Raw genomic sequence first — 14,956 nt, 5'->3', positions numbered from 1 at the left:
TTAATCCAAGCAAATTACACACTCTATCTCGACGTCTAAATCACAAAAACACCACTGCCTTTATCACCATGCACGTACACGACGTCTGCGTCCATAAGTGGGTGGAGAGAAACGTGAAACATCACTAGCTGGTAGATAGCGACACTCTGTGTACTCTACTAAAACTGCAGAAATCTGCGAGCAAATCCCACACACTACATGTTTAGACGTATCAGGGCCACGTTGAAAGTGCCTTGCATTTATCTCTTGTATTTTAAACGCAAGTCATTTAAATTAGTTAATTGATGTAACTCTTAATTAAAAATCACTACAAAACGCTATGTATAACGCACACACACACTTCAGGACTTTCTCTAGTTCAAAGAAGCATCACTATGTTCACTGGGATGAAAGAGACACACGAGAGCTGTCCACAAGCCATGGTTCTGAAACCGGCATTAATCTCAAAAGACAATATGAAGACGATTGTATAGAGCAGCGGCTAACAATAGCATTTGAAAAACAAGAGAGTCACTAACATTTACACAAACTGTGCAGCTGCATCCCTGCTCATTGTATCCAGCACAGACACAAACTTTATGAAGGGTTCTTACCTCGTTGGATTCTCCTGTTGTGTTCAGTGTGGTGATACTTCCTTCCAGAAAATGATCTGGACTCTTTTTTAGTGTCATTTCAGCTGGCAGCGTGTTGTCGTTGTAAGATCTGACAAACTTGAAGTCACTGGTGCGTGAGCCCGTTGTCAAGTAAGCGTCATAATTGTAAGAACTCCGCAGCGTTCCTGTTCCATCCACCTCTGCATAGTTAGGAGGGAAATACGCGCTGGGAATGGCCACAGCTCCATCAAACAACAGTCTAGGTTTCCTCCTGCGGCAAAACCTCACGGCCAGGATGAGAATGATGAAAGTCAGGAAAAAGGTGGAGACGGACACCAGAGCGATGATCAAGTAGGAAGTGAGTTTAGAATCCTTCCCCTCGTAAGACATGTCTTTCAGCTCTGGAACCTCCGCCAGGTTATCTGATATCAGTAGGTAAACAGCACAGGATGTTGACTTAAAGGGTTGTCCGTTATCTTTCACAGATATCACAAGGTTCTGCTTCATACCATCAGAGTCAGAAATGTCCCGCTGGGCCCTGATCTCTCCACTGTGGAGACCTATAGTGAAAAGTCCCGGATCGGTGGATTTCACAATCTGATAGGAAAGCCAGGCGTTCTGGCCAGAGTCAGCATCCACAGCGATCACCTTGGAAACCAGGGACCCTGCCAGAGCAGCTTTGGGGACCATCTCAGTCATCAAGGAGTTCCCTGCTGGAGCAGGGTATAATATCTGGGGAGAGTTGTCATTCTCATCTGCTACGAAGACGCTCACAGTCACGTTACTGCTGAGTGGAGGAGAACCGTTGTCTCTGGCTACAACCTGGACCTTGAAGCTCCTAAACTGTTCATAATCAAATGCTCTCACGGCATGGATCACCCCCGTGTCTCCGTTAATGGATACATATGAAGACACGGGGACACCGTTGACCTCACTGGGCACTAGAGAATAGACCACTGTGCCGTTCTGTCTCCAGTCTGGGTCTCTGGCAGTAACAGAACATATGGAGGAGCCAGGCTTGTTATTTTCACTCACATAGGCGCTGTAGGATTGTTTTTCAAATTCAGGATGGTTGTCATTAATATCAGATATTTGAAACCTCAACAAAGCGCTCGAGGATAAGGATGGTGATCCTTCATCTGATGCCGTTATGGTGACATTATACTCTGACACGCGCTCCCTGTCAAGTGGGCCGCTACTAACTAACGTAAAATAGTTTTTGATAGAAGACTGAAGTTTAAAGGGTACAGATTCTGAAACAACACACCTCACTCTACTGTTTTCACCATAGTCCGGATCCTTTACGTTGATTATGGCTATTTCAGTGCCGGGTGGAACGTTTTCCGGGATTGGATTGTTAACTGATTTAACAGTTATAGTAGGGGCATTGTCATTGATGTCCGAAATCTCTAACAGCACTTTGCAGTGACCTGCCTGTCCCCCGCCATCCTCTGCCTGTATCTCCACCTCATAAGAAGAAGCCTTTTCATGGTCAAGTTCTCCTATTACAGTAATTTCCCCGCTGTGTTGATCAATTTGGAATAAACGTTTAGTGTTATCGGACACATGGTTGATATAGTACGTTATCACACCATTTGCACCCTCATCTTTATCAGTTGCGCTGACTTTCAGTAAGGAGGTACCCTGCGGTGTATTTTCAAACACGTTTACTTTGTAGAGAGCTTGTGAGAATACTGGACTGTTATCATTTATATCTATGACGTTAATATGTATTGTTACACTACCTGAGCGAAGAGGATTACCTCCGTCAATTGCCGTTAATATCATGGAATGTTCCCCTTTTATCTCCCGGTCAAGACTGTTTTTCAAAACTATTTCCACGTATCTCTCTTTGCTAGTCTTTCCATCTAAAACAAAATAGTCATTTTGATCGAGTAAGTAACTCTGGACGGAATTAACTCCAACATCTACATCACGGGCAGACGCTATTTTATATCGGCTTCCTGTTGTTGCTAATTCACTTATTTCCAATTTGATCAAATCTTTGGGGAACACAGGTGCGTTGTCATTAACGTCGAGTATCTCCACGGCAATATTGTGCAGCTCCAGTGGGTTCTCGAGAATAAACTCAAAGTGTAAGAGACAGGGAGTAGTAGCTTCACAAAGCACCTCCCGGTCGATGCGCTCAAGAACAATGAGGTTCCCAGTGTCCAAGTCGATCCCACAATAACGTTTTTCGCCCTGGAAGTCCACACGGGCCTTGCGAATCTTCAGTCGCCGAAATTCCAAATCGAGGTCCTTACTCAAGCTTCCGATAACGTGCTTTGTTTTAGTCTCTTCAGGGACAGAATAGCGAATGTCTGTTGCGACGGTCTGTATAATTTTAAGCAAAAGCAGACACAACTCGATTCGCCATCGTAGTCCGCAGGATGAGCGCACCTTCGACATCTTAATTAAAAAAATTGAATCAAAAACCGAATTCTGTTAGCGAGCAGTTTTCCTGCAAGGGAAAGCGCTTAACGTTTGTAAAAATGTAAACGAACAATTTATGAGCTCTTGAGCTCAAGTCTTTGCAATGCGTCGACTGTAGATGTCTCTTCTACAGCTCTAATGACATAATGATATGGGAAAGAATGGGAGTGTTCTCAAACTGAGTCCACCGTTTAGTGAATAGCGACACCGTGAGGCTTTGGAAGACAACATGACAGATGCTTTAAATCACATATGGTGTTCAAGCAGCCACATTGGCTGCGCTGCAGAGTATTTGTCATACAAATTCGTATTTTGAGCATTTGTATACATTTTCTATGTTTTACCGTACGCAAACAGGATGCTTCGACTGAAGCTGTATCTTTCGTAGCGCATACCGGTTCAGCACCGTGGACAGCGACCGTCGCCTGCTTAACCGCTGAATGCGAAGGACATTATCAATATATCTCCCTTCGACTAACCTATAAACTACACATTTTGACAACCCCATGGATAAACGTATGAATGGCTGTGTGTGTGTTTGTTTGTACGAGCACGCGCGAGTTCCCCACTTATGCTCGGCAACGCATTAGCTTATTTTTCTCCCAGCTCGGTCCTTTGCAAGTGAAGCAGTCTGTGAATGATGCGACACCCAGACACCATGGTTGGGTGTACAGCCAGACCTGCCTCGGGGAAAGAGTAGAAACAGCAGCTCAGTTCGCTCGAGCCTTAGAAAACCCTTTCGCTCGGCCAGCAGAGGAAAGCAGCAGAGAGGAATCATTCAGGCACATATCCGGGCAGCTAAATAGGGCCTGTTTAGGAGGCACAGACAGCGAAAGGCTTCTATATATTCTGTATTAAACCACTCAGGATACAAGTTTGTCTTTCACACTAGGCTAACGTTAACTTGGGTTTTGTATGCTCTGGGTAGTTATTATATTGTTTTGTTTCCTATCCGACAATACAGTTTATCCATTGGCAGTTATACATTCAATAATTTTGTCACAGAACTTAGTAGTTTGTCTGTGACTGGGTAAAGTACTCTGTCAGCACGGGAAGATGCATCATTAATCACAGAACCGTCTTTCCCTTCATCAACTAACTGAAAGGGAAGTGTTATCTTACCCAGCTGTGATTCTGATCGCTTCTCCTCTCTCTTTCTCTGGTTCAATTTATCGGTCCCAATACCTCTCTCTGTCTCTCTCTCTCTCTCTCTCTCTCTCTCTCTCTCTCTCTCTCTCTCTCTCTCTCTCTCTCGCATTTCAGTCCTTCCTTCAATTCAATTTAATTTATCTTTATTAGCATAACAGTCATTACGACCGTATTGCCAAAGCAATATGTACAACAGATAACCGTACATTAACAACACCATTCAAAAACAACATAAGGAACTACCTTATGTTACCTTATACCTACTGTAACCTTCTGTGTGTGAACTCACATGTGAACGTTCATATTTCACCGTAAATCCAGATAAAATAAAACCAATGTTCAGATATTTAAGAAAGAAAAGTTTATTTAGTGATTTATAAACAAAACACATTACCAGATTCATTAAATGATAAAAATGAAGAATCACTATTATCACCGTTACACTTATGAGCAGGTGTACAAAAAGGTTTGTCAACAGAGTAGGACCCTGGGTGATGTCCAAGCCTTATCAGTGCCATCCAGGCACTCACTGTCCAGGGAGACAGTCACTACACACAAACAGAGTACATCAACGTTTCATCTTTTTTTTTTTTTCAGTACAATTTTTTTGTAGAAATGTTCTCTATTTTTTGAGCGTTTTTTCTATATTTTTTTTATTTTTTTTAAATTTTTATATTTTCAAATGGGTAAGGAATACATATGGATGGTGAATATAAGAGTCAGATTCACGTTACAGTGTTGGCTTGATCATTTTAAAGTTTAACACAAGGTACAGAATTCATTTAGCAATTCTTACAAAATCATAAGGAGCATAAAGTAAAAGGTATTTCAGAGCGTAACACTAGAGCATTTACGTATAACTAGAAGGTTAGTTCAATTTAACTTCAACAGGATATAAAATGTGACTCCTGCTTGTTTATTCCATGACTTATAAGTATGAATGTTTTTATCGGTGTGTAGGTGCTGCTGTGTGTCTGTGTGTGTCTGATTGAGAGCATGTGTTTGTATTTAAGAGTATGTTGAATCTACATATATTTCAACAGAGAAAATACTCTGGGATAAGTGATAATGGCTGAAAGAAATGAAAAACATATCTATCTATATATATCTATATAGTATCTGTTTCATCTGCTTACAACATGCAAACGGCCACTTAGTGATCTGACAATATTGATTTACACCTGAAGGGGAGCCGTGATGTTCACGAGGGGAACTGTCCAATAGCAGCGCTGATATCACCCACATGCCCCTTCTGATTGGTCAGATATCAGCCAGCATGTATCCATCATGAATCTATGCAAACTAACCTCACTAAACTCATCTCCAGACATTATGCTGTGTTGTACAACACCCCAAAGTGCTGAGTAACTTGATCCTCGGCCCGGAAATCCACCAATCACCCACATCCAGGTTCTCTGCGTCCATATGTACCCTTGTCAATCTGTCGGGAATCCCGGTGATGTGACGTGGGAACTTGTGAAGGAGATTACCCCAAAACACACTCAGAGAAGTGATTGGGGAGCCATTGACCTCAGTCCCGAGGCTTAGTTAAAGCTAACTGAAGACGTGTTTGTCTGTGTGTCTCTGTGGGTGCCGGTGACACCAGGATAACAGTACGGTTGGGGGGTCGACACAGGGGGACTGGTCACCATAGTTACTTTGGGAAGCCCCCCCTGGTCTATGGTGGATACAGAGGTCACGCAGTGCGAGCGAGCGAAGACGTCAAGCGCCAAAGCAGTTGAGGCATCAGGGAAGGGGCTTTGAGAACAACTAGGCCTATTGAACATTCAACGACAGAAGTGTGTAGGGTGGGGGGGGGGTGGGGGCTTGAACAGAAATGAAGCAACAAGCAACATTCTTGCCATATATTACACACTACCAGGACAGAAGCTGTCACTGTAGGCCTCTGTCTTGGAACTGAAGCAGAGATCTAAATGAGAGTACTGGGACGGCCTGGTTGACTGTGTGTGTGGTGTGTGGTGTGTGTGTGTGTTTTCTCAGTCTGTGGTGCCCGGTTCTTCCGCCCTGTCACTGTGCTTTGCCCTGCCGACTGTGACAGCAGGTGTCACCTTCTGTTTCAGACACACTGAGTGTCCACAGCCTAATGTCAGCCACACCTGATCTCCATCCAGCTTGCTGTACTCTGCACACGCACACATATATAAGGTGTTTTGTCACTTTTCTCTTTTTATATTATTTTATATATATATATATAAAAAGCATCAAGGCATCCATGTCCCTGTGAAGCTTGTGTGTAATTTAGTGAGAGCAAACTCCTCCAGCCCTCCAATCAGGACGTCAGAGGACGCTGGGGCAAAGTTAATACAGGGATGCCAACATGGGCTGGCCACAACGAGATCAGTGCCTCTTGGAGGTCAGTTGGGGCAGGGGGGGGAGGCAGAGGAAGGAGGTAGGGGGACGATAGAGGCAGGGACAGGGCAGGGAGAGGTATAGGAAGGAAGGGGGAAGCTGGAGGCAGGGGGAGGCAGGGGGAGGCAGGGGAGATTAGGCTGTGCATTTGAATCACCATTTCAAAGTGATGGTGTGTCAGAAATCTCACGTTCTATATTTTCTGTACAAGCAGGGCAGTAATATTGACGTTAAATAATATTCTCTTTTTTCGTTGATACATTTGGAACCGCCGTTTATTTATTTTTTTCATTCAGCAAATGGCTGACTAGAGAGAGCTATTAGCAAGCTCCCCAAGCCTCGGGGGTAGTCAGAGCCAGACAAGGCCACACTGCCAGAAAAGGCAAGTGTGGCATGTTTACATGCCGTACAGAGGACAGACCTCGGTTAATGGTAGCTACGCTGGCCTGGGGACACTTACATATGCAGAAACACCACAGGGAGGCCTCCCTGCTTCTAAAATATACATTTGGCTTTTTCGGGGCTCTTTCGTTTGGACTTTTGTTGGTAGCTTCGTTTTATAACCCCCCCCACCCCTTCACTCCACTCCTCTACTCCTCCCCGTCATCCTTCCCTTTATCCTTCTTGTCTTTCTTCTCCTTCTTCTTCTTCTTCTTCTTCTTGGCCTCCTCCTTCTTGCCGAAGGTGATGAAGTCGCTCTTGTCGTCGCCGGCTCCGGGGTCTTGGCGTATGGAGATGATGGCGGGGGAGCCGGGGATGATGAAGGCTTCAGGGGGGATCTCTCCAGGTTTCAGGGCATGGGGGGGTCCGTAGCCCGGCCCTGCTCCGTAGCGGAAGTGCCAGCTGTTACTGTCGATGCCTGCGCCCACCGGGGGGGACAGCTCACCCCCCTCCCCATCTACAAGGGGCAGAGAGAGAGAGAGAGAGAGAGAGAGAGAGAGAGAGAGAGAGAGAGAGAGAGAGAGAGAGAGAGAGAGAGAGAGAGAGAGAGAGAGAGAGAGAGAGAGAGAGAGAGAGAGAGAGAGAGAGAGAGAGAGAGAGAGAGAGAGAGAGAGAGAGAGAGAGAGAGAGAGAGAGAGAGAGACAGAGACAGAGAGACAGAGAGACAGAGAGACAGAGAGACAGACAGACAGACAGACAGACAGACAGACAGACAGACAGACAGACAGACAGACATGAGAAGAAGGATAGACAGGGGAAAGGACCCAAGAGAAAAAGAGGGAGAAAAATAGAACAAACGTGTCATTTTTTTTATGTATTGCCCCCAAATGATCATCATGCTTTGTTTCACCTCCCAGTAGGTGCTATATAAATTCACTGCGAGTCTTTGCGATGCTGGCAAAGCGGTACTCAGTGTTTGAGTCAGAGGCACGTCGGTGCAGCTGGAAAGGATCCAGGGCTGCAGACGGGACCTGCCGGGAACACAGCCAGTCGGAGACGGGTGCCCTCTTAAAACAGAGGGGCTGGGAGGTCTAACATCTCTCTGCAGCAGGAATGTGCCATTTTTCAGATGACAGGAACAGTGAAACCCTATTGCTGACCTACTCCCAACAGCGCTAGGTGGAGTCAGAGAGATCTCAAATCACGGGCGTGAAGGAAGGTGACAGGGATGGAGAATATGGAAGATGAAACTGGAAGAGAGGACGCTACAGGCCTGGGGATTTGAAGACATGCGTATATGCAGGGTACAAAAGAGAGAAAAAGGAGTGAGAGAGAAAGTCAGACAGAGTGACAGAGAGGGTAAGAGAGAGTATAAAACAGGAGAAATCAAGAAAGAGACAGAGGGAGAGAGACAGAGAGGGAGAAAGACAGAGTGAGAGTGAGAGAGAAAGAAAGAGAGAGCGAGAGAAACAAAAATGGATAAAGTGGGAGGTGAAGCCGTGCCAGCTGGGCCCGCCCTCTCAGTCCTCTTAGCCCCACACCGCTACCTCCCCTGTCTGACCTACTTTACCCTCCCTCCTTGTATTTAGCTCCAGCCCTGGAAAGGCTTTTCCATGTTGTTTTTGATGTGCAGAGTGCCTCCACGGGCTTCTGCCCAAGTCCTGATGGAGAAAAATCATCAGTCATGTAACACATTTCATACGGTTCAGAAAGAGGGCAGGGCCTTAGTTGGCTCTCTGAACCAGGATGGGCGCAGGAAGGCAGGGAAGGTCAGCTATACTGCAGCAGGGACAGCTTTACATTTACATTTAGTCATTTAGCAGACGCTCATATCCAGAGTGACTTACAGTAAGTACAGGGACATTCTCCCCGAGACAGGTAGGGTGAAGTGCCTTGCCCAAGGACACAACGTCATGCGCACCGGCCAGGAATCGAACCGGCAACCTTCAGATTACTAGCCCGATACTCTACCCGCTCAGCCACCTGACTCCCATGAAGCAGTTCCCTGCACTCAGTGTGTGTCGGAAATGTTTTTAATCTGAAAAAATTCTAAATTGAGTTTCTTAATCAAGCTAATTACGTTAAGTAAATTAAGTTTCTTAATTTGAGCTCACATCTCTACCCCCCACCCTAAACAGATTAAGGTGATGTTTACAATTAATCAGCACACACCTCTTTAATCATTTTGTGCCTTTCCTCTAATCATATTGTGCGTTGTCCTTCCATTCACCAATAACTCCCTCTCCCTCTCCCTCTCCCTCTCCCTCTCCCTCTCCCTCTCCCTCTCCCTCTCCCTCTCCCTCTCCCTCTCCCTCTCCCTCTCAGCCTTCTCATCTGCCTATCCGTCTGTGGTGTGCGAGGGGAGAGAAAGCCGTTTGGTTTGACTAAACGCCTCTGCGCTGCGGTGGTGTTTGAGAGTGGAAGTCTCAGCGGGGTGCCCAGAGGAGGGGTTGTGACAGTGGCAGCAACCCCACTGCCTTTGTGCTCTCTCCAAATAAGCAGAGTTACTTACCGCTCACCCCCCATCCCCATCCCCTACCCTGATTATAGCACATTTCTGCCTGCTAACATCCCATAATGCCACACTCTGGAGCCGCTTGTAAGCAGGTTACCCTGGATTTCTGTCACAAGGTTTCCATGGTAGCCAGATGTATGGGTGGTTCTAACCTTGTTTCACAACCCAGCGTCCTACATTTTAAGTACATTATTTCACATCCAAACCAAGACATCCCTCTTGAGCTAAATATGTTTCTTACTGACCTACAGAAAGAGTCACACTTATTCACGATCCTTGTGCTGAATATGTTTATGTTTTACATGCAGAATATATTCTGTGGGCGTAAATCTGCAGGCTAGATGAGTACTTATCACTCTCCAATCACCAACTTGTTCTCTTCACATCCCTGCTTAGCTCTTTCTCCCCTCCTATACACTCTATGTTCACCTTTCCTTCTCTAGACCCTAACCCCCGGCCCATTACCCCCCTCCTTCCCCCCCCCCCCCTCCCCCCACCCCAGCATCTTTCCTTTACCCTAATCATCTATTCGGGGTATAAATGGTTGCCGTGGAAACTGCCTTCGCCCACTCCCTGCTGATGGAGGGCAGCGGTGCTGCAGCAATCTCTCAGTTAGACAGCGTTGCTTGGCAACAAGTCACATGGCGTTCCCTAGCAACAACACTTACCGCAGGGCCACTGCCATTCCTGAACCTCTCAGTTCCTCCATCCCCCCCAGATCTCTCCTCCTCCTCCATCATCCCTATCCTTCCCTGTCCTTCTCTCTCCTCAATCAAGCTAAATATGACAAGATGACTCTCTCTCTCTCTCTCTCGCTCTCTCTCTCTCTCTCTCTCTCTCTCTGGATCTCTCTGTCTATCTCTCTCTCTCTCTGTCTATCTCTCTCTCTGTCTATCTCTCGCTGTCTCTCTCTCTCTCTCTCTTTCTCTTGCTCTCATTGAGAAGGTTAAGAGGACACCAAATTAAAATGAACTGTGTCACGATAACCCATGCAAAATAAAATTGGTAAAGATCCACCTGAACCAGCATGTTCACTCACTAAGTCTCATATCTGTTACTATACCCCTGCCTCATAACTGCCTCTCCTACACCACATTGAACAGAGATAGTACACCTGCCTCATAACTGCCTCCCCTGCACCATATTGGCCAGAGAGCCACTCCTAACCCAGCAAGAGGCTGCCCTTCTGCTCTGAACCCTTCCCTGCAGTGCTCTCTGTGTCTTCTATGCCCACAGACAGTATTGGATTCTCTCAAGCAGAGAGTGGAAGTCTTCCATCCGCTCCACAAAACTGCAGTCAGGTAGAAAAATCAATAGAGATGATGCACGCCTTCTAGCTCTCTATCTCCATCTCTCTCTCCCTTTCCTTACCACCTCTGTCGGTCAACCCTGGTAACTGGCAACTTCTCAAAAACGCACACACATACTGACACACAAAAACACTTGATAGTGTGTCACAGTGACGCTACCTCAATCACCCACCCTGTGCTTCCACTCCCCTGGTTGGACAGTAAATCGATGTGATCCCAGCCTGCACTGACAGCAGGGGGGAAAAGGTGTGTGGGGGGATGGGGGGGGGGGGGGGGGAGACTGACAGGAAGAGCCAACCGCCGCCCAGGCATTCTGACACAACCTCGGAACACAACCACAAGAGCATAGCAGTCAGCTAGCATCACATCCCACTGTCTCTCTCTTTCTCTCTCTTTCTCTCAATGTCTCTCTCTCCTTCTCTCTCTTGCTCTCTCTCTGTCTGTCTATATCATCCACCCCCCTCTCTCTCTCTCTTCACTGATTCTCCTTGTACAGAGTGTGATTTCTAATCATCTTCAAAGGGTAAATTCTCGAATACTGAACATGCAGTAGAGATTAACCTTTTTATCTTAACTCTATTTCCAGTAGGCAGCACTGCTCAAAATAACTCAACTCCACGAGCAAACCCATCTCAACGCAGAGTTCATGCTGTTCACCAACCAAATTCATTCAAATCTGCCCCATATAGATACTATGGCCCATATCTGGCTGTGTGTTTCTGGCTGGCTCCTCTCCTGGAAGACTGTGGGTTGTTTGCTACTGGCCTGTGTCCAGTATCTCCAGAAGCCTGCCTCTGGAGGCCTGGCTGTTGCAGTGTTCCTCCGTGCGAGGAGGGCGAGGGGGAATTGTAACAGGCCTCATGCATGTTTACGGTAGAGCCCAAATGATTCCTGTTTATTTGTTGTCCTTTGCGAGTGCTTTCAGGACAAACACTGATAGACACCCCCCCCCCCCCCCCAACACACACACACACACACACACCACAGACCTAACCCCACACACACACACACACACACACACACACCACAGACCTAACCCCACACACACACACACACACACCACAGACCTAACCCCACACACACACACACACACACCACAGACCTAACCCCACACACACACACACACACACCACAGACCTAACCTCCCCCCCCACACACACACACACACACGACAGACCTAACCCCACACACACACACACACACACACACCACAGACCTAACCTCCCCCCCCACACACACACACACACACACACCACAGACCTAACCTCCCCCCAACACACACACACACACACACGACAGACCTAACCCCACACACACACACACACACGACAGACCTAACCCCACACACACACACACACACACACCACAGACCTAACCTCCCCCCCAACACACACACACACACACACCACAGACCTAACCTCCCCCCCAACACACACACACACACACACGACAGACCTAACCCCACACACACACACACACACGACAGACCTAACCCCACACACACACACACACACACACCACAGACCTAACCTCCCCCCCAACACACACACACACACACGACAGACCTTACCCCACACACACACAGCCACACACCACAGACCTAACCTCCCCCCCACACACACACACAGCCACACACCCTCACCGGCAGCGCTGGACACGGTGGGCCAGTTCTGGACCAGCATGCCCTGAGCTCCCTGCATCACCGACGACTCCTCCATGTGGACCGAGCTGAAAACACAAACATCGGAGCTCATCAGACACCCAGACAAACATACGTTTAAAAGCCACTGTGGTCAACAACAAAAAAAACATACTGTTTGGCTGACAGCTTTGATTGTTTTGAAGTCAATCGACCATAAACGTTTCCAAATGCAGTTGTTGTTACTCCAACCATGATATAGCTGAGATGAGGACTGCAGACACACCTCCTCATCCACAGCTCTGATTAATCCCACCAGGATGTCAGGCAGCTTTTAACAGGTCTTTATTAAGAAAACCCAACGGCAGCTAATTTAGTGGATGTTTCTCATGTGACTCTGATGTTAGCTGGGAGGGATTAGAAAATATGAAGTTGTCCAACCTGACTGACTGAGTGTGTTTGTGTTTATGTGTGTGTGTGTGCGTGTTTCAAAGGGAATGAAGGAATTCCTTGGTCTACAGTATTTACTGTAAGACGGCATTGAGTTGCTCATGGTCGTAGTGGTTTGTTTGTTGCCTAACTTCACCCTCTATGACGTGTGTTCACTGGAAGGCAAGGCGACATGTTATGACGTAGGACACAACCAGAGAGGGAGGAGAAATAAGCTAGAACGACATGACAGGGAAAGGAAGGGGAACTAACTCTTCTACACTATTTATACACTCTTAGAAACTCCTATGAATGGCAATCAATTATTCATCGGCCCATTTATTTGTGCTTTCTAATTCCCTGTCATTAGTTCCAGACTCAGACACATAGAAACTGGAGAGCATTCAGGAGAAGGAACCTTCCCAGGAGGTGTTGTATTGAGTATTTATACGGATAAAACAGTCTTGAAGAGCGTTGAGAGCTAAGACAAAAAGAGATACACACCTGTATGGGTGTGTGTGTGTGTGTTTGGCTGTATGCCTGCTCCAGAAGTACATGTATTTGGGTAAATGGGTTAGGGTGCGATCTGCATGTTATACAGGAGAGGGGGAAGTTAAGAGAATGTGTTGGAAAAAGTGTGCAGATGGTGCGATGTGCAGTGGGTGCAGTGTACAGATGGTGCAATGTGCAGTGGCTGCAGTGTACAGATGGTGCTATGTGCAGTGGGTGCAGTGTACAGATGGTGCGATGTGCAGTGGGTGCAGTGTACAGATGGTGCGATGTGCAGTGGGTGCAGTGTACTGATGGTGCGATGTGCAGTGGCTGCAGTGCGATTGGGTGGAATGAGGCCACAACTGGTGTCTGTATTTAGAATGTGGGTCGGTGGTGAGTGAGTTATTGAGTGATTGAGTGTGTGAGCCTGTATGTGTGTGTGTGTGTGTGTGTTACAGGTACTGCCATCTTAAACAGAGCAGTAACAAATTATATGGTGGTTGTAAATGATTTGTGACAAACCGTGTTTACACAACAGACCATAAAACCATCACTACACCCGTTAAACGGTGTCCTTTCTCTGCATGTTGAATGTGAGAGCATGGTGCGCCGCCATCTTGACTGCACCCATGAAATGAGTTGATGTTTCTCACGAGATATGACCCTGATTTTGTTGCACTCTATGATATATTCATGTTGTTGAGATGTTATTGTTGCACTGTGGTTGTTAATGTTGTTTAATTGTAACTTGTTTAACTGCATGCTCTTATGATTCTTCCCTTTGGAACTCATTTGGTTTTTCACAATGTATGCTTCATGTTTTGGCTACCCACAATGTTTTGGGGCTATCTCGTTGTTATGATCAGTGACCTATGCACTTTTGTAAAGCTCTTTCTTGGAAGTCGCTTTGAATGAAATCGTCTGATAAATTAGTAAATGTGAGTGTGGTTGACGTAGCGTTTTACTTTCCTTAACTCTTACCACCACAATATCATTACAACCATGAACTTTCCATCCTTTATTCTCGGGTGAACTTTCTACATGCTCTACTTGCATGTCGCTTCAGATAAAAGCGTCTGTTCGCCAAAAGTGGAACGCAAAACATAAATGTGTCAACATCTTCTCCTGCTCAGCAGCAGGGGGCTGGAGGACGTCTTCACACGACGACGCAGACCTCCTCAAGCAAGGAAGCATAAGCGGGAAAACCTTTGGCCCCGCATGAGAATCTCCATCCGTTTTCACAGCCTCGCTGTTATTCATCTAACATGTCTTCTGCAGTGTACGTTCACACCCTCACCCACCCAGGCCAGGCCCTGAGGGCTGGCTGATTAACACATCTGTCTAAATGAAGAAACGGTCTGCTACCCTGCCTACACTGTACGTGCGTGTGTGTGTGTGTGTGTGTGTGATGATCTGTAACTGAGCAAGCCCATACTTAGTTCATCAGCTCGTTTGTCCTTCACAGCCACTGCTGAAGGACTGTGTGTGTGTGTGTGGTGACAGGGAGAGGCTGGTAAAGGAGATGACCCATATACACTATAGATGACCTACATACACTATCGCACTGCAGAGCATCAGGGCTGTCGAGCCTTACAGATCTGTTCAGTCAGGGTGTGTGTGAGACAGTGAATGTGTGGGTGTGTGT

General features: G+C 46.7%; 2 protein-coding genes across 4 annotated transcripts in view; both read right to left on the bottom strand.

Annotated features, from left to right (window-relative positions):
- Positions 1-341: 341 nt before the first annotated feature.
- On the bottom strand, positions 342-3,002 carry LOC146287777 (protocadherin gamma-A11-like). Its single transcript, XM_084698709.1, has 2 exons — positions 594-3,002; positions 342-353 (listed from the first exon to the last, which is right to left on the bottom strand). The coding sequence occupies exons 1-2, from the start codon at positions 3,000-3,002 to the stop codon at positions 342-344; spliced, it is 2,421 nt and encodes an 806-aa protein (XP_084554835.1).
- Positions 3,003-4,521: 1,519 nt separating this feature from the next.
- Positions 4,522-14,956, bottom strand: part of LOC146287775 (protocadherin alpha-C2-like) — a 33,420-nt gene continuing 22,985 nt past the window's right edge. For all 3 annotated transcript variants that reach the window (XM_084697969.1, XM_084697970.1, XM_084697968.1), the window contains exons 3-4: positions 12,394-12,479; positions 4,522-7,443 (exon numbers count right to left, since the gene is read on the bottom strand). In XM_084697969.1, coding sequence (XP_084554095.1) covers positions 7,136-7,443; positions 12,394-12,479 — 394 coding nt within the window. In that variant the 3' untranslated portion in view covers positions 4,522-7,135. The remainder of the gene's footprint in view (positions 7,444-12,393; positions 12,480-14,956) is intronic.

Source organism: Hypomesus nipponensis, chromosome 5 (genome assembly GCF_054491055.1).
Source record: "Hypomesus nipponensis isolate SF chromosome 5, ASM5449105v1, whole genome shotgun sequence".
NCBI classification, from domain to species: Eukaryota; Metazoa; Chordata; class Actinopteri; order Osmeriformes; family Osmeridae; genus Hypomesus; species Hypomesus nipponensis.
This window is presented reverse-complemented; position numbering and strand designations above follow the sequence as displayed.